The sequence below is a fragment of the Trichoderma virens genome, assembly GCF_000170995.1.
Source record: "Trichoderma virens Gv29-8 chromosome Unknown TRIVIscaffold_6, whole genome shotgun sequence".
Taxonomy (NCBI): domain Eukaryota; kingdom Fungi; phylum Ascomycota; class Sordariomycetes; order Hypocreales; family Hypocreaceae; genus Trichoderma; species Trichoderma virens.
The window spans coordinates 3,213,648-3,235,586 of record NW_014013743.1 but is presented as its reverse complement, the minus strand read 5'-3'; the positions used below and the strand labels follow the sequence as shown (position 1 = coordinate 3,235,586).

At 47.7% G+C, this 21,939-nt stretch overlaps 12 protein-coding genes across 12 annotated transcripts; 7 read left to right on the top strand and 5 right to left on the bottom strand.

The window, feature by feature from the left end:
* Positions 1-128: 128 nt before the first annotated feature.
* TRIVIDRAFT_29730 (uncharacterized protein) lies at positions 129-1,766 on the top strand (the record flags this gene model as incomplete). The annotated part of the gene is made up of 4 exons (XM_014101824.1): positions 129-185; positions 244-738; positions 812-950; positions 1,015-1,766. The coding sequence occupies 4 exons, from the start codon at positions 129-131 to the stop codon at positions 1,764-1,766; spliced, it is 1,443 nt and encodes a 480-aa protein (XP_013957299.1).
* Positions 1,767-2,474: 708 nt separating this feature from the next.
* Positions 2,475-4,040, top strand: TRIVIDRAFT_222361 (uncharacterized protein; the record flags this gene model as incomplete). The annotated part of the gene is made up of 1 exon (XM_014101823.1): positions 2,475-4,040. The coding sequence occupies one exon, from the start codon at positions 2,475-2,477 to the stop codon at positions 4,038-4,040; it is 1,566 nt and encodes a 521-aa protein (XP_013957298.1).
* A 240-nt stretch (positions 4,041-4,280) lies between these two features.
* Positions 4,281-5,129, bottom strand: TRIVIDRAFT_28149 (glycoside hydrolase family 12 protein; the record flags this gene model as incomplete). Its single annotated transcript, XM_014101822.1, has 3 exons — positions 4,281-4,330; positions 4,385-4,737; positions 4,792-5,129. 3 exons carry the CDS (start codon positions 5,127-5,129, stop codon positions 4,281-4,283), a joined length of 741 nt encoding a protein of 246 aa, XP_013957297.1.
* A 1,117-nt stretch (positions 5,130-6,246) lies between these two features.
* TRIVIDRAFT_28407 (uncharacterized protein) lies at positions 6,247-6,765 on the bottom strand (the record flags this gene model as incomplete). The annotated part of the gene is made up of 1 exon (XM_014101821.1): positions 6,247-6,765. One exon carries the CDS (start codon positions 6,763-6,765, stop codon positions 6,247-6,249), a length of 519 nt encoding a protein of 172 aa, XP_013957296.1.
* A 2,362-nt stretch (positions 6,766-9,127) lies between these two features.
* On the top strand, positions 9,128-10,228 carry TRIVIDRAFT_29649 (uncharacterized protein; the record flags this gene model as incomplete). Its single annotated transcript, XM_014101820.1, has 3 exons — positions 9,128-9,806; positions 9,877-9,974; positions 10,046-10,228. 3 exons carry the CDS (start codon positions 9,128-9,130, stop codon positions 10,226-10,228), a joined length of 960 nt encoding a protein of 319 aa, XP_013957295.1.
* A 645-nt stretch (positions 10,229-10,873) lies between these two features.
* On the top strand, positions 10,874-12,238 carry TRIVIDRAFT_14145 (uncharacterized protein; the record flags this gene model as incomplete). Its single annotated transcript, XM_014100868.1, has 1 exon — positions 10,874-12,238. A coding segment is annotated over one exon (1,365 nt), but the record flags the coding sequence as incomplete, so codon positions are not given.
* Positions 12,239-12,989: 751 nt separating this feature from the next.
* TRIVIDRAFT_60091 (uncharacterized protein) lies at positions 12,990-13,776 on the top strand (the record flags this gene model as incomplete). The annotated part of the gene is made up of 2 exons (XM_014101819.1): positions 12,990-13,529; positions 13,591-13,776. The coding sequence occupies 2 exons, from the start codon at positions 12,990-12,992 to the stop codon at positions 13,774-13,776; spliced, it is 726 nt and encodes a 241-aa protein (XP_013957294.1).
* A 228-nt stretch (positions 13,777-14,004) lies between these two features.
* TRIVIDRAFT_28818 (uncharacterized protein) lies at positions 14,005-15,398 on the bottom strand (the record flags this gene model as incomplete). The annotated part of the gene is made up of 2 exons (XM_014101818.1): positions 14,005-15,211; positions 15,322-15,398. 2 exons carry the CDS (start codon positions 15,396-15,398, stop codon positions 14,005-14,007), a joined length of 1,284 nt encoding a protein of 427 aa, XP_013957293.1.
* A 491-nt stretch (positions 15,399-15,889) lies between these two features.
* On the top strand, positions 15,890-16,715 carry TRIVIDRAFT_28420 (uncharacterized protein; the record flags this gene model as incomplete). Its single annotated transcript, XM_014101817.1, has 2 exons — positions 15,890-16,018; positions 16,176-16,715. 2 exons carry the CDS (start codon positions 15,890-15,892, stop codon positions 16,713-16,715), a joined length of 669 nt encoding a protein of 222 aa, XP_013957292.1.
* A 177-nt stretch (positions 16,716-16,892) lies between these two features.
* On the bottom strand, positions 16,893-17,576 carry TRIVIDRAFT_28203 (uncharacterized protein; the record flags this gene model as incomplete). The annotated part of the gene is made up of 1 exon (XM_014101816.1): positions 16,893-17,576. The coding sequence occupies one exon, from the start codon at positions 17,574-17,576 to the stop codon at positions 16,893-16,895; it is 684 nt and encodes a 227-aa protein (XP_013957291.1).
* A 1,175-nt stretch (positions 17,577-18,751) lies between these two features.
* Positions 18,752-19,786, top strand: TRIVIDRAFT_28808 (uncharacterized protein; the record flags this gene model as incomplete). Its single annotated transcript, XM_014101815.1, has 3 exons — positions 18,752-18,925; positions 18,981-19,401; positions 19,458-19,786. 3 exons carry the CDS (start codon positions 18,752-18,754, stop codon positions 19,784-19,786), a joined length of 924 nt encoding a protein of 307 aa, XP_013957290.1.
* A 532-nt stretch (positions 19,787-20,318) lies between these two features.
* On the bottom strand, positions 20,319-20,801 carry TRIVIDRAFT_29110 (uncharacterized protein; the record flags this gene model as incomplete). The annotated part of the gene is made up of 1 exon (XM_014101814.1): positions 20,319-20,801. The coding sequence occupies one exon, from the start codon at positions 20,799-20,801 to the stop codon at positions 20,319-20,321; it is 483 nt and encodes a 160-aa protein (XP_013957289.1).
* Between the last annotated feature and the right edge of the window lie 1,138 nt (positions 20,802-21,939).

Sequence of the window (21,939 nt, the reverse complement as noted above, 5' to 3'; positions counted from 1 at the left end):
ACGTGTTCCAGCTGAAGCTCTAGCCATCACTGCTTTTAGTCTAGTGCTGTCACGTGTCTGCAAGTTGTTAGATAGAGAAACACGGGAACTCAATAAGACAAAATCACGTCTAGTACAAGCTCTCAACGATGCCTGGTGTTCCGTCGTATCGCGGCTGTGACGCTTGTCGCAAACTGAGAAAGAAGGTGTGTATTGTAGTAGCCAATCGCTTGAAATGCACCAAAGATTAATTCTTCCATATAGTGTGATGGATCAACTCCCTGCTCAAGGTGTAAACGCCGTAATGTCCCTTGTCAAGGCACCGGCACCGTCCGGTATAAGTTTAAAACGCAGATTCAGTCTCCCAATGTGGTGGGCTTGAGACAACAGAAAATGCTCTGGCAGTACCGTCCACTTATTTGGATGCCAATCCAAACCCCAACCAATGGAGCCAGCCGACTTGCCACTGCCTTCTCCTCCTTGATGACGGCTGAAGATCCCAAGTATAATTTGAATTGCTTCGGAGACTGGTTTACCGGTTTGCCTTCTCGGTTCGGTGCTGATCAGGTGCTGGATGACGTGGCCGATGCCTTTTTGGAGGGCCTGATAGGCATCTGGATACATGGAGGGAGGCAGACTGTGGACGCCATGACGAAATACGGGCGTGCGCTCAAGTCTTTGCGGGCTGCCTTATATGATCCAATTACCGTTAAATCGCCTCATACACTTTGTGCTACCATTCTTTTTACAGTGTCGCGGGTATGTCAATGTTCTGATATGGCTTATACATCTCTTGCCTAGGGAATCAGATTGATAGCTAACTTTACCATAGAATTGGTTTCTAAATGGTTCCGATTACCAAGTGAGCCATATAGAGGGCATAGTCCATCTATTAAATGCCAGTGCTGGCGAGCATTGGGCGGAGAGGCTGGATACTTACATGCGCATCAGCATGCTTTACCCCACTGCAAGTCTGAACTACCTCGCCATAATCTGGATTATTGCTAATTTATATCGACGTCTAGGTTGTCGAAGCAATTATTAATAATAGTGTTAGCATAGATTCCTGGTATCTTAAGCAGCACGGCCCAATCTTCGGGCCAAGCCAGCCTCCTGATCAAGATCACGACCAGCCTATTGAGAGCTTGACTTTATCCACCATTTTAAATATGCCGGTTTTTCTTTCGACGCCAGAGAATCACCTTGACTGGATCAAGTCATCTTATGAGCGACTAAAGATTGAAATCCGTCTTGTGCATCAACGACTTAATGCAATGACTGAGATTAATGACCCAAGTGCCCTTAAGCTAGACCAGCTTCATGAAATGGTCAAGTTAGAATCATCCTGTATCTTCATGTTGGCGTATACACTTATTCTTAGCGCATTTTTGCTGGCATTTGATCCTGAGAATATTATATTACATAGAGAGTCACGGGAACTTGCATGGGACGCTGTCTTTACCTCGTCGCAGACTGCTCCTCACTTGCCCGTGGGTATGGGATTCATACCATACGCCTTATTTGCTGCATGGCTCGCCACGGATGACCTCGATGTTGTCAAGGCTATCAGGGCTACACTTGTGCAGTCTGATGTATATTTTGCGGACGTGAAGTATGTGCGCATGTTTCGTGCACTGAAACAAAGACTGAGGAGTCTACGAAAGACGAAATTAGCAGCATCATCACAAATTGAGCTGCTGCTTGATGAGCATACAGAGCAGAGCATGCCACCAGACATGGTGGATTTTGGTTGGGACTTGAGCACCATATACGCACTGGAAATATAGTCCCTAATCTTATCTATATCTTCAAGCAGATGATGCTTGCACAGACGTGCCCGTAGTTTCCGAAGTCTCCAGCAGTTACTACACGCATCCCTCTGCCTGTATTTCTTCTTGTATATGCGATCACTTGGTGTAAGGTATTAGAAGCTAAGAAGAGAGCGAACGGGTTTGGAGACGCCGTGAGTGCCTAGCCATTGGCCATCAACAATATCCCAAGCTTCTAGATGTGTTGTGCAAGGCCATCGCGAAACACTAATTTTTACAAGTTACTAGGCGAGTTGTGAGACTTCCCTCTAAAGGATCGGCAAAATTTGTGTTGTATGGTGGAGACCTGGAACTAAGAGCTTGGCAAAGATCGTTTTAGTAATTGTTCCTGGAGATTTATTTTTATTTTTTTTTTCAATTTTTTTTTTCTAAAAATAATTAATGAAGATGAGAATGAAAGAAGGAAACGTATGGCCTATGATCTCCAAAATCCTAATCCAGTGTCAGAGATGCCCTTAGTCGGGGGTTCATTGTGTCTGGGCGGATGTGACGGAGGAATAATCTGCCCGTGATTATGAGTCTCCATTGGCAAATGCCTCATTTAACAACAGCTAGACATATCTTGAAAGTTCTTCCCCTCCCATTTTCTCTCTTTCTCTTACCTTGTTTTCATTCTTTCACATATTTTCTCAACAAATCTGCAAGCTACCCTGAAATCCCACCACGATGCGGCTTCTTAATACGACAACTTTGGGGCTCGAGGAGTTCTTCGGCGATGACAATCCACCATACGCCATTCTTTCGCATAGATGGCTAAACGAGGAGGTGTCTTTCCAAGACATACAAAACGGCACGGCCGCCAAGAAAGCAGGATACTATAAAATCAAGCAATGCTGCGAACAGGCTGTGAAGGACGGGTTGAAATTCGCCTGGGTCGACACATGCTGCATCGACAAGACTAGTAGCGCCGAGCTAACCGAGTCCATTAATTCGATGTATCAATGGTATGAAAAATCAGCAGTATGTTATGCATACTTGTCTGATGTTACGACAACTGATCCGTCGAGTGATGCAACCTTTGGAGAGAGTGTATGGTTTACCCGTGGCTGGACTCTGCAGGAGCTCATTGCGCCCAAAACCGTTGAGTTCTTCAATGCAACTTGGCAAAAAATTGGGACAAAGGAAAGTCTTAAGGATATCATTTGGGAAGTCACGAAAATCGACCAAGCCATGCTTGAAGGTGCAGATCCCGACGAATTCAGCATTGCGAAGCGAATGGCTTGGGCTTCGAATCGAACAACTACCAGATCAGAGGACAGGGCGTACAGTCTCTTGGGACTTTTCAAGGTCAACATGCCCATGCTGTATGGGGAGGGCGAGCGGGCATTTATTCGGCTTCAGGAAGAGATAATGAAGTACTCGGACGACCAGTCGCTCTTTGCCTGGAAAAGCACCCACAACAATTACCGCGGACTCCTAGCGAAATCTCCTCTCGATTTTATTGACTGCTTCAACGTTGTTCCATCCAAGTCCAAATGGAGCCGAAGCCCATACACTTTTACAAATAGAGGATTGTCGATACAGATGCCTATGGTAGGTTGGGCTATGGAGACGTATCTCGCTGCGCTGGATTGCGAGTTGGAGAACACCCCGAACAGTCGCATTGGTATCTACCTACAACTGCTGCCAGAGAGCGGCCAGTTTGCTAGAGTGTTGCTCGAAGGGGCAGACACTTGTACCTTTGACTCGAAACTGGCAGCAAAAGCTCAATATAAGGATATCTACGTCCGACAAAAGGACTATGTTGATCGCCCGATTGATCGTCTTTATGGCTTCTGGATCCGAACCCTGCCAACGAAAATTACCACCGTCTCAACAGGAGAAAATGACCGGGTCTCGGAAGTCCAATCCTTGAACGAGTGGTCTGATGAGGATCGAATTCTCGAAATGCCAATAGGGTCAAGTGGAACCGCTGGATCGATTTGGTATTCCACAGGATCCAGATCGGAGGCACTGAAATTGGGATTCGATGACGACTTCAATCCTATTTGCCAATTAGGAGGCCATCTGTACAGTCCTGTGAAGCCCCCTATTCCCTCGCAATCGGTTGCTGCGCAAATGGATCCTTCATGGATGACGATTCCAAGGAGCGACTATCTACACCGCGGCGACAGGCTCTTTGGATATGAGAACGAAGACTATTCTAGGCGAATATCGATAACTGATGAGATAGTTGGCAATCGGAGAATGTGGGTGCTTGATGTTGTGGACATTGACGACTCTCTTAATTGATGGCTTAAAAAATGTAGCAATACTTTTTCAAGTATAGCCATCCGTACGCATCAGAAATCGTGAAACAATTTGCTAATAACTAACAATTTGAATATTTTAGCTAATTGTATATAAACTAGTTTCTAAAGGTCTTTGGTGGAGTCATCAAAGTCCAGTTTCCATATATTGTTGTGTTTATTTTCCTAGCAATATATTGAAATGCCGAGAAAGTCAAATATTATTTCAAATCGAAGTACCACTTTATTGAACGGATATAGTGTATGCCGTTGTTTGAAATTTGGCATTTGATCCTTGAAGTCATGTTAATCTATGGTTTATTTTCATCTGGGAAACTTGAAACTTACCAGAAAAAGGTTCTGTTCCTGCTTGAAGACTCGTAACTACCATACTAGTACTGACCCCTTGGCTTGCAGTCAAATAGTTAAAAAATTGCTTCAAATCGCCGCTCCACTTCTGAATATTGCTTGATGCAACAAATGAATAGACCGTGGTATCGCCGTTGGGGCCTTTGAAAAGTTTCCACTTAGTGCCGAGAATAGTAGGTGTAGCAATAGGAGAACTTCCAGTCGAAGAGATAGGACCCGCTCCGCCATATGTGCCAATCCAGATCATAATCTCGTACTTGTTGTTAGCCGCTGCAGTTGGGGCGAGCCACAAGTCATAAGAAACATCCGCTACTATATTTGATCCGGTATAACTGCCAATAGCCTTGAGCATCAAAAACACATGAAAGATGAATAGTCCGACATACCTCCAAGTCCATGTGGAAGGGATGGATTTAATATCAGATAACTTCTTGTCAACCTTTTCCAAGGCCACATTGGAATAAGACTTGACATGGCCCTGGCCTCCTGCCCAAGTCCAGTCTGTAGACCATACAACAGAATTGCCGTTCAGGGCTGTGTAAGTAGTACACTGGCTTCCAGATGTTGCCCAGTTGGCGCCCCAGTTATTATGGTAGACAGTATATGGGCCCGCTTGGATACTTCCAAAGGCGTCGCACCAGGTAGTGGCCCGCTTGTTGGGAGTTGTGAGTGCAAATGCCGCGTTGGCAGTAAGAGAAGCTAAAACAAAACAAAGTAGCTGCATGTTGATTATTTAAGAGAGTGAAAGTGGTATGGATTTAGAATTAGAGAATGGACGCCCGTTTCGCTTGCATCAAAGAGAAAGAGAGGAAAACAACGAGGAATAGTTCTCCTTTATATCTATTAGGGGGGCATTACTGCATACTTACAAATGTATTTGCCAACTTCAAATTATGAGTAACTATACTGACAATTGATAGATTAATATTGCAGGGCAATATTTGGCTACTATTGCTAATATTGCCTCTTGCAGTACTCCGCATATTAAGAAAGATTACACTAATCCCATAAGATCACAATATACAAGGACGGCACCGCCACAATCAAAGTCTCCTAATATGCGGACTAGACCTCGAATCACATGCTAAACTATTCGTACAACTCCGCTACCCCGTGATGAGATAGTTGATAACCCAGGCCCTGGAGTATCAGGTAGTGCTGCGGTGTACCAGCGCTCGGCATTAGACCGAGGGGTCCTCCCCCTGGGTCAAAACTCCCACATGGCGCCGACGACTCCGGAGCTACGCTATAAATATGGAGAGTATTTAATAGACTAACTTGATAAGCCGTGGAGCACAACGCTTGTTGGGACTTGTGAATGACAACACTTACCCCTGAATAGTTGTATGGCGTAGGCTCTCGCCCCTGTTGCCCACGGGTTGCCTCGTGTTATGCCTTTGATGGTAGCAAAGTAGCGAGTACCCCCTGTAACTGTAAAACTGAAGGTGATTGGAGCGGCAGTAAGAGTTTCGGCTGCCGCGTGTACTCTGGAACGCTACGGAATATCCCGATATGGCCCAGCGTCGAATCAGGAGATACAGTAGTAACCGCCTGGTAAGGCGTAGACTAGTCGTAACCGCTGTACTAGAAGGAAGCCGATGACACTGTAGCACCTATAAGGCTTAGCACGCATATCACTTTCATGTGGCGCTTGTGGGGTAAGCTGCTCTTTTTTGACAAAATTTGATGTCTTTTGTTCATGCTGTTTACGTAGCTTGTGTTACTATTTAATTGCGGTCTATTTATCCACGGATGCAACTTGATAATATAAACTCCATGCACAATAAACAAACGAGTAGCTTTCCATAGAGAGCGCTGTAATGTTCTCTGACTTGTCTGACCTAAGACAACACTTTGGATAGTGCTGTGATTTCATCTAAAAATTGCTGATCTTTTCGAGATGCGTTCTTGGTCACTTTGCCTAAAAGATGTTCCACCGTCTGGCCTGGGTCCGTCGGGGGATTTCCCTGCGCCGTTTGAATCCGAGAGATCTGCATTGCAATAAAGAACTTTGGTGCCTTGATAGCTAATTCGCCTCCAATGGACCGAAGTCCAATTTCTGTAGCAGTATAAACATTTGCCTCGTTTTGGAACTTTGCCAGATCGTTATTGGCGAGAGGGCTGGTGGTTGCAAACTTTTGTAAAGCGAATTGCAGTGGCGATAAGTCCGAATTAGCAAAGTTGATTGAAGAGAAGGAGATGCCGCCGGAAGAAACATCCGGTACACTGGAAATTGTAGTCTTTTTGCTGTTGCAGGTGACATTAGAGGCGAGGAAATTTGCCGCATCCTGAGATTCTTTTGGTAGTGTGTTTGTCCCAACTATGAAGCACGCTTGTGCACGCGCTTCTGGGTGGGACATGAATAGAGGGCCTGTGAGATTGATAGTCTTTGGTTAGCTATGGGGGAGTATTCCATTTTTGGAATGGACGCCGGCTTGACTGACTTGCTCCAGCGCCAGCGCTGGCAAGAAACGGGATTAACAGCGTAAGGAAATGCATTTTGTGATGCGCACCCTTATCGCAATTCGGTGAATGGAAAGGTTATGATTATTATTATTAGAAAAAAGGAAAAAGAAAAAAGAAAAAAGAAAAAAGAAGGTCACAACTGGCTACGTAGAGAACAAGAATATTGCATTTTCGGAACAAACACGCGACATTTATAGAAGGGCCTACGAAAACGAAAACGGGGCAATGCCTCTAGACTTTAGTAGCAAATTACTGGCGACAACAATAGTATCATATTAGTGGCACTAGGGGCAAATCCAAAACCAAATCCATCCCAACTCCAATGTTTATTATTACTATAAACTGGGGGGCATCAATAGAGATCATAGAACTCCGCTAGGATATTGTGTATTATGAAGAACGCATGACCACAGGTGATAGCCGTAAGCTTGGTCGCGGCATAAATAACCAAGCCAGTATCATTAGATCATAGATTGCCCAGTCGGCTAAATCAAGTTCGTTTAGCCCCTCAACGCAAGCTGAAACGGACACGGGAAGGACACGGGAACTGATGAACAATCCTGGATAAGTCTTGAGTCGAGGCCTGGATAGGGGAAGAAAAACAGGGCTCGAAAAGTTCGGCAATTGTATTGTTGCTTTAGATGCTTAGATTAAACGGGGAATCAAAGCCGAAAGCCCAATGTGGCTACTGTTTTGTTCTACGCAATAGACGAACCTGAAGCGGATCTGCCTGAAACCTATGGAAACCCTTGGCGGCTTAGCTGATGATTATGTTAGAAGATTTTGCTTTCATTAGCCGGCGGGCTCACGTATAGGGTGTTCTCACAACGGACCTCGGCCTGATTTACCACGAGGTTCAAGAGTACTAATTCGAGATAATGTTTTGATTACTCTGAGGAAAGTCGTGTGAAAGAAGATTTACAGAGGAGTACAAGTGTGATGATAAATATAGTAAATCTACAAATATATACTCTCTGTAGAGGTAATATTGCCAATTATTGTGGAAGATTGGTAACATTGTTGACTATATAATAAGTTGTGTATTTGACAAAAGCTGCGAATGCGATGAGGGAACTCGATACCTAGTCTACCGGATCTTTTCTTATCCGTGTCTCCCAAATTACTTTACTTCTCTTCGACCAATGCCTATGCTTTTCTTCTCCCTATTTCCCTACTTTTACCATTTTACTTTCTAACAGTTGTCCCCATCCTTTTGAACATTATGCCTTATTACGTATTCCATGCGTATAACCAATTCTAACCCTTCTTTTCGGATCCGGGCCTCTCGGTACCCTTTGAACTTGATTGTTGCTTACTGCCCTCCCTGCTATTTACCTGCTTGTCGGTTTTGGCCTTTTCAGACCTCGCGGGCCATTTTTCTCTCTCGGCGTTAACCGTTATTGTCCCCCGGGAGACTGCGGGCTGCCCGTGACGCTATTGCCGCTTCTGTAACCCTCCAGCCGCGCTTTGATTACATCATCTGAAACTTGCATGAGAGAAGGATTTTCTTTGGTAAAAATATGTATGGTTACAATTTTTCGTATTTATCAATCAACAGTTGTCAAAGGCGTAGCTGGTTAAGGTGGCCTGAGGGTAGGCTTACCATCCTACTCTCTACATTGAAAGAGAAAAAATAGTTGACTAAGGGGCTGTACAGGCGATAAAAGCAACTCTATTAGCTCAATGTCCAACTCATCCTGGCTACAAACTTATTCATTTTATGCCCCCGCCACAAGTAGGCTCCAAGCTGAGTAGTGGATCTCTGGAACACGAGCAAAACGGGCCCGATCGGCTGCCAAGGGGGAGGTACAGCCTTGTGAACACGAACATCTAAGGATGGCTCAAAAGCTGACCGCATGAGTGACGACAGTTTAAGGCTACAATGGCAATTGCTCGTATTCTCTAGTATGCAGATGACAGCCAGTGCCACTACGATGTGTCATATGAGTAGCTGATACGATGCTAGACGAGAGGAAGAGGCTTCTCAAAAGGGGGCACATTTCAGGGCAGGCTATCCCACAGGACGACATCTATAAAGAAGACGTAACTGTCAAGATATACGCTTCTTTGGCCTCAAGACTACTCTCTCTTACCAACTCTCGCCCATCTGCTTCACCACACACACTCTCTCTCATCTTCATTTAGATCTCAATTCAAGCCAACGCTCACTATCAATCAACCCCTCCGCTGGTCAAGTACCACTCACTACTCGCCGCAATGGTCCGCTCCTCGATCATCGCCATTTCCTCCCTCGCGATGGCCGCAGCCACAAGCGCACTCTGCTCAAATCCAGCCGTCCGCAAGGAATGGCGCGAGCTTACCGACACCGAAAAGGCCGAGTACCTTCGTGCCGCCGTGTGTCTGCGCGAGCTGCCCAAGGCAAAGTACGCCGAAATCGATGCCGTCACCACGCGCATGGACGACTTGGTGTACACCCATTATGCTCTCAATACAGAAATCCACTTCGTGGCCACCTTCCTCCCATGGCATCGATGGTATGTAAAGCTGCACGAGGACCTGCTACGGACCGAGTGCGGCTTCAATGGTACACAGCCATACTGGGATTGGAGCATTGAAGCCGACGCCAAGGACATGCCCAATTCACCTCTCTTTGACCCCGTCACCGGCTTCGGCGGTAACGGCAAGAGTACTGGCAGCAACGAGCCGGGCTTCCAGCGCTGCGTGGTCGATGGCCCCTTTGCCAATACGAACCTGACGCTGGGTATGGGGTGGCCCAACTTGAATGACCCCGGTGATCGACTGCACTGCTTCACGCGCGCGTTCAACGGTGGTGAGGGCAACGATGAAAATGGTGATCTCATTATTGGCGACATGCAGTCTAGCGCCTACAACTCCAAAGTCATGAACACCATTTACGGCTTTGAGAAATTCTCCGAGATGGCCAACATGCTTGAGGGATTGCCGCACGCACAGAGTTTGTCTTTCTTGATCTTTCTTGACTTTACCGAACTTGATTTCCTCGGAAAATGCTAACATGCCTGCAGTTCACAGCATCATCTTTGGTGATATGGGCCCAGCCACCTCGCCCAACGAGCCACTCTTTTTCCTGCATCACGGCAACGTTGACCGTGCTTGGGCCAAGGTATGTAGGCATCTGGGGTTTTCTTCCTTTTATTGTCAGAGAGTGCAACTGCTAACAAACACTCAATGCAGTGGCAAGGCCGCAACGCCACCCGCCTGGCTGACTACAGTGGATTCCAAGACCGCAACAAAGTAATTGCAGCCTCGATCAACGACGCCATGCCCATCCTGGAGCTTGACGACACTGAACCCATTGTCAGGGACTACATGGACATCCAGGGAGGCCCTTTGTGCTATACCTACTCATCCATGTAAATGCATGTGCTCAGCTGTTTGAAGACTTGGGCGTTGTGCGGCGGTGCTATACTATTTAATAATTCTGTCTATTTTTTAACGCGCCACCTCCTGTGAGGGTCTCATATCGAAATCGAGACCGATTATCTGAATTGAAGTACGAAATCAACTGTATAAACTGTAGCGCAAAGAGAGAGGAGAGGCTGCGAATGTGAATTCAGCAATGAGCTCAAAGGCCCGGCGAGTTATGGCATTCAATATCTGTAAATGGGCTCACACAGCATTAAACTCGATGAGCCAAGGCCATATGCTGCCTATCACGAGTACGTACATGCACTATAGTCAAGACGCGTACATGTTATATTGGACTTGATTCACCCGTTCTTCTTGTGCGAAAACTACATGTGTGAGTACTTGCGGTGTAGGTACCTTGGAGTGATGATGTGACCAACCTATAGCAAGTCGCCGTAACCGAGAAATAGAAATGGCAGGTACCCAATCACGGGAGCCCACGTGCTGGCATGAGCTAGTCCAGCAATTCAGGCGCTAAATGGCCCACTCCCGCCGATGGTCTAAACTCTAAAATATGTCAAACATTCTCTAGGCTCTTGATCTCTTCACTCCACCTACTTCTTTATATTCACCATTACCGTTCCATGTCGCTTTATAATGGACATCACGATAACGCTGATTTCTGGCAACGACGAGGAGACGACGGTGTTTGCAGAGGCCTACTGTGGCGATCTTTCACTGGTTTTTCGATTCGATCTCGACATTTCTCAGCCGCTCAGCACCAGCAGTCGCATCGTAGCCTGCTTTCACGACATCCAAGTTGACGACGACAAGCAGACGTTTCCCGACAGAGGATCCATGCGCCAAGCGGTGCACGATTCAATCGCAAACGTTTGGCCTATTTGCGCTTCAAATCCCTTAATTCGCCTTCCGGATGTTGTTGTACAAATTCAGCAAGATGATGGCAGTGAAACGACTTGCAGAATCTCTCACGAGAGTGTCTTTCGCGACTATCTAGCAAGTCTTTTACCTGCCACTTCTTTCAAAGATACTCTCATCCGAGCAGCTCACATTGCCGAACCGCACTATATTCCACTCGAGTCTCTTCAATTTTCCGATATGTTAGGGGGACGTGGGGGGACGACGGTCACTCGGTTCCGAGACCAGAAAGATGGCGGATTATACGTTTACAAAGGACTCAGCTTCCGCTTATTCCTGGAGGGCGAGGCGGACTATAAATCCGAGCGAGATACGTTCTATCGCGAACTCGAGGTCATCTACTCTCTACCCCGTCATCCGAATATCCTGCTCCCTCCGTCCTCACTAGTTACCACTGGGTCGCCTCAATCTGCAAGTCACGATGTTACAGAGAAAGACCACGTCATATGCGGAGCGTTGTATCCGTTTCTCCAACGCCAATCCTTGCAAGAGATAATCAGCCAAAGTAATGAGAATCGCACAAGACTCCCGCTAGTAGCAAAGGCGAAATGGGCGTGCCAAATTTCATCTGCGATGGCCATGGTGCATTCGTCAGGGCAGTACCATATGGATTTGAAGCCAAGCAATATGCTTCTCAACAACGATGATGATGTGGTTGTGATTGACTGGGAGCAATCAGGCGCGTCTCCGTTTTTCCTTGCCCCAGAAGCAAACGGCATGTGGGACGTGGAGATGGCCGCAAACAAGGAAACGGATGCGGTGAGGGATACAAAGCCTGGGAAAGCGAATATGGTCTATCGAAAGTTCACAGGTCAGCTACCTGATGATTGCGGGACTTGGCCAAGGCGGAATGTGTTCCAGCTGTGGCAGCGCGAATGCCCAAGGGCACTGGAGGCCGCAGAGGTCTACAGTGTAGGACGGAGTTTGTGGGCCATCTTTGAGCAGAGCGAGGATACATGGGATTATGACAGGGGACAGTGGGAGGCAAAGGCGATAGAATGGACTCATGGGAGTCAAGGCATACCGGAAGTATGGAAAGATTTTGTGTCCCGATGCATGAGCGTAGATCCAAATCAGCGGCCGGCATTCGATCAGGGAGAAAAGTTTTGGGAACAGGAATGGAAGCGACTCGAGAGGGATACGAAGTAGACCTGATCATAACGAATATGATTTCAATTCTTGATGCTTTGTCTTCTATTTGATCCTCTTACTCGGTTCCTATTTTTCTCGCATCTCTAATTTTAATAGCGCGATACAGGAAGAAGCTATTGTCGGGTTTCATGAGACCAGCAGCCACCATCTCAGAGCGATTCGCTGCCAGTAGTCGCACTGGACTCTCTAGGTCCCTCCAGTCATTTTGGGCTTGTGATGGTAAGGATGGTGATAAGGTCGAGACCAGCGGGAAATGATTCGTTCACAGTCCTTTCTTGTAATGCGGCTGAAAGTGGCGTGCCGAACACTTCACCGAGCGCTGAGAGGGAGCCAATGACTCTGTCTGTCACAGTGATGTGTGTTACTCCAAGTGCTTTATGTGGCGTTGACGAGGGTGTCTGCGTGCATTGGCCGACGCCATGGCTGCCACGTCATGGTAAACCCATGTTAATGAAAGGATATCATTACATAAAAACAACTACGCAGCCCATCATCGTTGTATTTGCTACAACACCAGCGTAATTGGGTGACTTGAAGCTGTGTCTCGCTCTCTCCTACTTCTGTAGGGCGGTCGTGAAGTATAAATAGTCTCCAAAAGCTCCCCTCTTCTCTTTCAAAAGACAATCCGTACCCCGCCAATCCGCTATTCGGCTGTGAATATATCAGCAATATCAACACTATGGCTCTTGTTCTACCTCCATCCGTTGATCACTTCAACTCCTTGCCTGGTATCGCGGAGTCCAACGAATCGTTCCAAACTCATTGCACGCAGAAGATGCTCTCGGATATTTGCGCCGTCTTTGTCAAGCACAAAGCTCAGCATATCTATGGCCTCGCGCTTGTTCATCAGCATTTCGATCTTGAGACTGACGAGAAGCTGGTCAACATTGGAAACGTTGCTGTTCCCCTCAAGACTGGCTCTGTTTCCACTACAATTGCTGCGACTAGATGGGCGTTTTCTGGAGAAAGTGTAATCCCTTACGAGTTCTCTACCGAGGCACGTCAGATTGATATGGACCAGCATCACGATTTTATCTACGAACTAGGGAAGCTTATCCATTCCTGTGGACTCTCTGATCATCTCGGATTGTGTTCGCTTGACAGTATCGCCGATACAACCAAAGGCCCCACTATGGAGTTTACTAGTGGCCGCGCAAACATCACATTGCCATTTGATATTGACCCAGAGAATGGGCAGAGTGTCGAGGCAGCTTGGCAGGTACATGAAGGTATAGCAGCTTTTATTTGTGGCCGGTTATCATCTACTTACTGTACAATAGGATCAATCCCGGGAATGGTTGGATTTGCCCAATGCAAGTCGCGCTGCAAAACAGGTCCAAATACTGGTCATCAGTCACATCACAAATATACCAGAGCCTAGTCGGCTCACTGACATGGTTACCTACCCCATTTACCAACAACAGCGTGCACGATCACGCGCAATAGTGTATCTATGTCTAGATTAGACTCTATAGAGTTTATAGTATACTATATCTGACGGCTGTCGTAGCTTGCAATATTTATTACTCCCCGCCCAATCCAGCCACCACCCAATCTACCAAGTCTCCATGCCAAACTCCCTCCAGTATAGCGGCGTGCGGCCTGCAGCGTGCGCCTTCGGACGTGTGGAGCATAGCGGCATAGAAGAATCAAGTACCTGGCTAGGAAAAAATGAAGCCAGTCTACAATAAAGATCAGCGCACTGTAGGGCGCTCTCCTCGGCCATGACTAGTCCCACTACACGTTGTATAAGCTTTGGCTCTCTCATCCACGATGTTGGCTAAACCCTGCAGTCTGTCGTTCTCAATTCGTAACTTGGCATCAAGATCTGGTGAGGAGTCCAGTGCCCCCAAGAGGACGATTTTCAGTATTAGATGGAAGAGGCGCAAGAATGATACTGAGATGGGCTCAGGGCGGGGATATTCGGTTTCCGTCTGAACGTGTTCAAGATCAATGAGCCACGAGTCTAGCGAGGCCAGCAGAGCTGCCTTGTCGGATAGTAGTTGAAAACCGATTCCTACCGATTCGACTTGCGACACTTTACTGAGGAATTCCAGCGACGACGTGGCGATTCTCGTAAGCTCCGTCCGCATGTCGGGTGCAATCGCGCGAAAATTACGAGATTCAACAGGCTGTTGATGCGGCGGCAACGTCGTCACACTTGTGTCGGCCGTTGTAGAGGTGTCTGCAAATTTACATGGTGCAGCAAACACCTTAATGACGAAGACATCCAGTAAAGGTAGTTGATCATGGTGTGCTGGTATGAGTCTATTCACGGTGGCGAAATATGGCCTTGCCCGGTACTCGTGCATGATCCTGAGTCCTTGAATGATATGCTGGATCATTGCAGCGTAGTTTTTCTGCACTTGCTCAATGCTGATGAAGATCTGACAACAAAGCAATGCCGACTTCAGCCGGTCGGAGCCCGGAGATGACATTTTAGAGGTAAGACCCCCCAAAGCCATACTATACTGCTGGAGGCCGTAGTGATAGCCCGGGGTCGGCGGCGCGACAGACGCTGGATCATCTCCGGACGTTTCAAAATCTTCTCGAAGAGCCCTGAGAGACGATATTGCGTGTCGAATAGACGGATCTGTCAGGCTGGCCTGGAGGGCTTGCCTGGCTTCTGCATCACAGCCCAGCTCCACGTCGAGTATGGTTTTGGTTGAGAAGCAACGATTGAGAAGGTCAATGTCCTGAGGGGTGATTTCAATGATGGGGGGCTGGACGGGCTGGACTGGTTGTAGATCAACAGCTGAGCTACTGTCTCCAGAATGAGAGCTTCTTGATGGTTGGCTGGGGAAGATTCGAAAGGGAGACTCGTAGCCGTCGCAAGCACGACCAGTATTGACACATCTCAGGCAAAACGGCCTTTTCTCGTCGCATTTGACCTTTCTAATTCTATTGCTGATTCAGCACATGCACTGTAGCGATGATTTCCCGTCTAAATCTATTTGATAGTCTCGGAGTGAAGACTGGTAAAGAGACGGGATATACTCGCGGCGACTGACCTGCAGGTTGTGCAACCAGTCTTTACCTTGGTTCTACATTTGCTGTTTTGTTTTCGAGTGGTAACGCTTCCGGCCATCATTGAGCGGTGACTAGGACATTCACGCATGTCGCGCAATACCGTTCAAGCTAGAGGAAGAATTACGGAGTATAAGAAGCAAGAAATCCGAGCAGACGAATCAAAAGGCGCATGACATGACTCATCACCGAGATCGTGAGGTAAGAGAGCTGCGATCGCTTTAAAAAGGTACCTGGTAGTTGAGGCTTGTAGGATCTGGCGCTAGCTTGATTGGGTAGCGAGAGCGAACCCACCAATCGTAGACGCTGCTGGAAGAACTTCATCCTTCACCAGGAATAAGCCGAGATGTGACTTCGTTCAGAATCTCAATTGTCTTGATAGAAGTGGAGGCATCCAGGCTCTACAAATCCCAATAGTTTCTTTTTATATCGAGATGTCTTCAGCTTATATAAAGAGTGACTGGCCTGATCCCTCTCGAGAGTACTCACACAATGTCGAGGCTCCCTAAAATCATCCCCAGATTCACGTCGAGACGACTGTACAGCGCAAAAATGCCAGCTTTTACTCTATATGGCTCTCGTGGCTCGACAAACACCGATCGTGTCCGCCTGACTCTTGCCGAAGGTGGATTTACAGATTACGAACTCGTGCTTCTCAACCTTCAGAAGGGGGAGCAAAAGGTGGGTGACCTGTTTGTCTTGGGAGATGACGTAGCTTCTTCTTGCATTTGGAAATTATATATCATATCAAACCTCAGAATTTCCTCCTATTCATCAAATCTTTATTCCCCTGCATTCAATGTTCGATTCCTCTGGAAGCTAACGCCGCTGCACTCAGTCCACGGAACACACAAAACGTCACCCGTGGGGTAAAATCCCCGTGGTAGTTTTCCCCAATGGCTTCACTCTCTACGAGAGTCGTGCAATCTGCAAGTACCTCGCAACCAAGTACTCATTTCCACTTCTACCCTCAGACTCCGACCTCGAAGCTGCGGCGCTGTTCGACCAGGAGCAAAGTGCAGAAATTCTTTATTTCGCGGAGCCCGCGGGTCGAATATCATTCGAGAAATTTGCGAAAAAATTCATGGGACTACCCGCCAATGAGGCCGTTATCGCAGATGCACTGCGGTCACTTGAGACGTTTTTCGACGTCGCAGAACGTCTCTTACAACACAAAGACTACATGGCTGGAAACGACTTTACTCTTATAGACATCTACTACATTCCGCTGATCCAAAGGCTTTTTGCATGTGGGTACGGCGATATCGTTGTCAGTCACGAAGCTGTGAATGCTTGGTGGAACCGTTGCGTGAATCGGCCAGCCATCCAGAAGATGTTGGCCGCTGACAAGGAGGCTATGGCTGCTGCAAGTAGATAGACTGAAGAGCTGTGGTGTATATATATGTATATAGTAAGCTTTAAGTATATTGCTTATTGTTGGAATCTTAATCCCCGCCCATATTAGAATATGTTCTATAACTCGAAAAGGCTTATACAGGCTTAACTGCAAAGTTCCTAATTGGTAGTACTAGACACTTGTCAAATTCACACCTTTTCAATCCACCTCCTGTATTTGTGCCAAAGTCATATGCCAAGAATCGTCGAGAGCAAAAGCAATCTCATCCGAGAGGCTTTCCGGGTCGGGCGGGTTTCCCTCGCTGTCAAAGGAAAACACCTGCTGCCAGTCACCCACCATCTGTAGCTGAGGGCCAGTGAGCACGAGCCCGGATCCCTCGTCGAAAAACGTAATATTTTCTTTAGGACAGCATCCCATGCCCCTTTCCGCAAATATCTCTCCCCACGTCAAGTAGCCAGGCTCCAACACAACTTGCATCTCCCTGAGGCTCTCCATTTCGTAGAGAATGGACAGTCCATCATACCTGGTAACCGACTCGTACCAATCAAGGTGGTCGTCAGTCCGGATCTGAAGCCGCTGGACCTCAGATCGGTGGGAGACAATGTCGTGAATGGCGTAGAGGCTCGAGACGCAGAAAGTGTCGAGCTCAAAGTTGACCCACGTCCAGCGAGGCTCGGTGCCCGCTGTGAATGCGCGCCGGTAGGGCGCTTGCTGACGAGACTCGCGGCACACATGCATGAGTGCCGGGGGCGGCGTTGACGTGGTCTCGTAGAGGAGCTTGCCATCGCTCTCCTTCGCGCGCACCTTTGTGATGTGGCGAGGCGTCACGGCCAAGCTCCAGATTTGGAAGCGGATCTCGGGGGGAAGGCTGGCGAAGGACATTTGGGGAGATTGCAGGAAGCACGCGCGACACAGGAGAGGAGAACACCTAGTCTACTGGGCCGGACAGAGTATCTCTTCTGTCAGGCAGAGGAGTTGCGGCGTAGACGAGATAAGAAAACGCCTGCGATGAATGCGAGGATGGAAAATGGAAAAGAGAAGGATGCGGGAGTCGTCTGACTCAGAATAATATCCGCTACCAAGTGCCTAAGGCAGACCCGCCCAGCCGAGATGGATGAACATGCATATATGGAGTAGATACAGAGTGCAGTGTCTTGCAATTCACTACTACTACTATATCTTGCTAGTATTTCAATCTCGCATCCACCCTGCAAGTCCCCGAAAGCTTCTTGTACTTATGTGAGTGAGCATTTCAGGTCGTCAGCAAGGCGAGTCTGATTGGCAGCCTGCGGTTCAGCTCAATGATCTCCGATGACTCCCTGGTCCCTGGTCCCTGGCTATGATTACCTAAAATTTATGGTTAAAAAGCCGCCAACCGCGCGGCTCACGAGCACTGATAACGGCTACTAGTGAGGAGAACCGTCCTGGAGCACATGGTGAGCGACAAGGGGGGTGACTCATCCCTCGACGTTGCCGGCTGCAAAGACTCGTGCTCGAAGGCGTCCGTCAACAGTACCATCCTCTATTAGTAGTTGTCAAGGCGGGCAACCAATGCTGTGCAGCAGCTAAACCAAATTGGAGACTTTCTACCAGTTATTGGCGTTCTCGGCGTTTGATATTGCCGACTGGCCGATATTTAATAATATCAAAAGCATCTCTAAATGGAGCCTCTGCCTATTTGGCATTCGCCTCTGGCCCCGTCGTCAGGATTTACGATAAGTCAAGACGAAATATCTTGAACAGGCTGGCCGTCCCACCAAGTCTTTCATCTTTGCCCCGTCTGGTCCCGCCGCAAGTCTGCGGGCCAAGGTGGTCCCGCCGGGGTTGTGGGACTTCGTCTGCTATGTACTGTAAATGAATACCGAGAGCTCCATGTGTATTCATCGATCAGAATCCTAGTGCTCACTCTTCTGGAACGCCTGTTGTATAAAAGGGCACCTGGAGGAGGTAGAAAGGCAATGCACCACCAACCGTTGTAATTTGACAAATTTCATACCATCAAGAGTTACTCACCTTTCAGTTTTCTCATAAAGGCTTCATTCTTCCAAGCTCGAACCATGTCGAAGCTCATCACAGTTTTTGGTGCCACCGGCAATCAGGGAGGTTCCGTTATCAAGTCCATTCTTGAGGATGCACAGCTTTCCAAGGAATACAAGATACGAGGTATTACCCGTGACACTTCGAAAAAGTCTGCCCAGGACCTGGTCAAGCAGGGCGTTGAGGTCGTCTCTGTATGCTCCCCTTGTTCCGACAACTCTAATTGCATCACTAACCAGACGTGTAAAGGCCGATCTGAACTCCCTTGATTCCTTGACCTCGGCACTATCAGGATCCCACACCATCTTCCTCGTCACGAACTACTGGGAAACCGCCAATGGCGACATCGAATTTTCACAGGGCAAGAATGTCACTGACGCGGCCAAGAAAGTTGGCGTTTCTTACATCATCTTCTCCTCGCTCCACCATGTTACCGACGAGACCAAAGGCCGACTGAGCCATGTTCCTCATTTTGATAGCAAAGCGAATATTGAAAAGTACATCCGCGCTTCAGGGCTCCAGTGCACATTTGTCCTCGCCGGCTACTATATGAGTAACTTCACCCAGATGCTCAATAAGGCCGAGGATGGGTCGTATCAGCTGTTCTATCCTGTTGACGGCAAGAAAGCGAAGTTCCCACTGTTTGATGCAGCCAAGGATACCGGTATGAGTCTCGAATCTCTTTTCCACAGTCACGTTTCGGACTACGAAATTAATGATTCCCAGGTCTCTTTGTCAAGGCTACTCTGAAGAATGCGGACAACTTACAGGGAAAGCAAGTCCTAGCGGCTTCCGACTACTACACGACCGAGGAGATTGTGGATACCTTCTCCAAAGTCACTGGAAAGAAGGCAGTCTTCATCAAAGTTACACCCGAGCAGTATCGCGCGTCCTTGCCGGAGGCCGTTGCTTTAGAGTACTTGGAGAACCAGCTTTTTGTTGAAGAGCCTGGTTACTACCTTGGAGAAAGTCTTGAGCCCAGCCTGAGTCTACTTGACGCCAAACCTACTAATTGGGCTCAGTATGTAACGGAGAATGCTGCAGCCTGGAGTTAGAATGCCTGATTAGATTCAAGGCTCATAGGACCGAGCGTGAAGTGAGGTTGGTTGTATTGCTGGCTTTGCCTGCATTGCTATTTTCCATTAGTTACGTGGAGAGAAGCAGTATTTGTATTTGACACCAGCGGAAGATTGTACTTCGAAAAGCTCTTCGGCTTAGTATATGAGACTTGATTGTGTTAATATAAATACTTATTTGACTAGGTCTTGTGTCGAGAATGCTGAACAAAGAGAAGAAATTATCGAATAGATATAGCTCTCATTTAATGGCCATTGAGGAACTCTATGACCCTTGACTGTAGGTCGCAAGAACGGGTCGGTTGTATGGACTATTATCTCATGTCTACGTAGATTAAATAAAACAAATGATCGGAAGGACAGAATAGTAATGGCAACACTATGCAGAGGGATTAATCTGTGTTCTGACACGTATACTATGATCAGGAGCCATCAGTACAGCTGTGGGTTCAACTCGATTCTGAATCAATTAAACAAATATGAGCTTTTATTTGCAACATGTTTACAGCTCTCATATCTTCCCGTCTTTAGCCAACTCGCGCATAGCAGTAATGGTCCCCTCCACGGCCATTTTACTCATTGTCTTCTCTTTCTCCAACAACGCCGCCAGTTCCGCCTTGGAAGCGCCAGGGTGCCTCCATTCAAAGGTGTAGGTCATGAAGAGCTCCCCGTCTGCACCTTCGCTGACTATGTTGTTAACGGAGCTGCCGTCTGGCTGGAGAAACAATACTCTTGAAGGTTCGTATGCTGTAACTGTCTCGATGACTTTGCGCTGGTCGTTGCGGAACACGACTTCGCGGACAGTGACTGGGTTTCCTGTGGATTGGTCCGTAGATTCGGAGATGACGGTCGTGGATTGAATGGCCTGTGGAACAAACGTTTCGGCAGACCGAATTTTCAGAAGCAAGCCGGCCCAGATCTGCTCTCGTTTGAGAACTGGGCTGGCTCCAACAGGATTGATAGGGGCGGTGAAGGCGATGTTGTTTGTAGACATTACAACGGCGTCAAATTCTGAATGTATTTGTAAGATGAGAAAAGTGTGCGAAATGGTGAGCTGTCAGCAGTGAGCTCTTTGTGAGTTTTTTTAAATGAAATCGTCGGCACCCTTATCACGAAGTTTAAGTACGCTTCTTGATGTCAGTGGCCAAAGTGTCTTACACCCTTCCTGACACCTCCATCCCGCTCTCCACGTCCCGCCGTCCCACCGTCCCACTGTCCCGCCATGCTCGTCATGGTGTATTATTACTCAGCAAAGGCCGAAGACCGAGAGGCTACAGTAGCTACGTAAGGGGAAACAAGGCAGAACGAAAAGCAGGCCATGATGATTGGTAATTAGTTAGGCTAAGGCTTTTGCCACACCAAGGCAGCTCGCACAAGACAATCGTTGACATTGTCCGAAGCTTGTACTCATCTGCCAAATATCTCGCGGTACGGGTTTGATTGAAACCCGACTGTGTCCCTAGCTCGTTCTGTTTGTGTATCTCCTATTGTGCACACCAAGACCCTAGTTTGGCTTGGTTGTGTGAGTAGAACAACGCGGACGCCCGCATCATGTTGTACATGGCGTTGAATGACATCACAGCCCAGCAAGCCCTACGACGTGTTCCTGAGTTGCTAGGTCCCGGTGGGACGGTTGCGGGACAGCACGACAATGGCCCTGTGGGAAGTTCGTGGGGGAGCAGAGATGTGGACGGTTTATGTGGGGTCTTGAATGATGATTGATCTGTTGTATAACGATATATCTCTTGATGAAGTCGATAGATGTGAATAGTATTGCAGTAGTCTTTTTTCTCAGGCTCACCTAAATGCACCGCGCAGTACAAAGGTCATGTGTTAAAAGCCTTGACGATCGATACTATCGCAGAAGATATGCAGCGCATCAATTCCTTATACGGCGATGCATGTATGAGCTTACCCTTGAACGACTTGTAAGTCACAAACACGACTTCGCTGGCGAGACACACAATGTACACTATAGACACGAGATCTCGCACAATCCCCATGACGGAGCTCTTCTTGCGCTGTGTTCCTTAGCGATGCAGAGAAACGACCATTGGTTGGAGTGATTGCGGATGTGTAGGAGGCGGATTCCGAGACATGCAATACGAAGAGCAGCGCCGCATGCATATCAT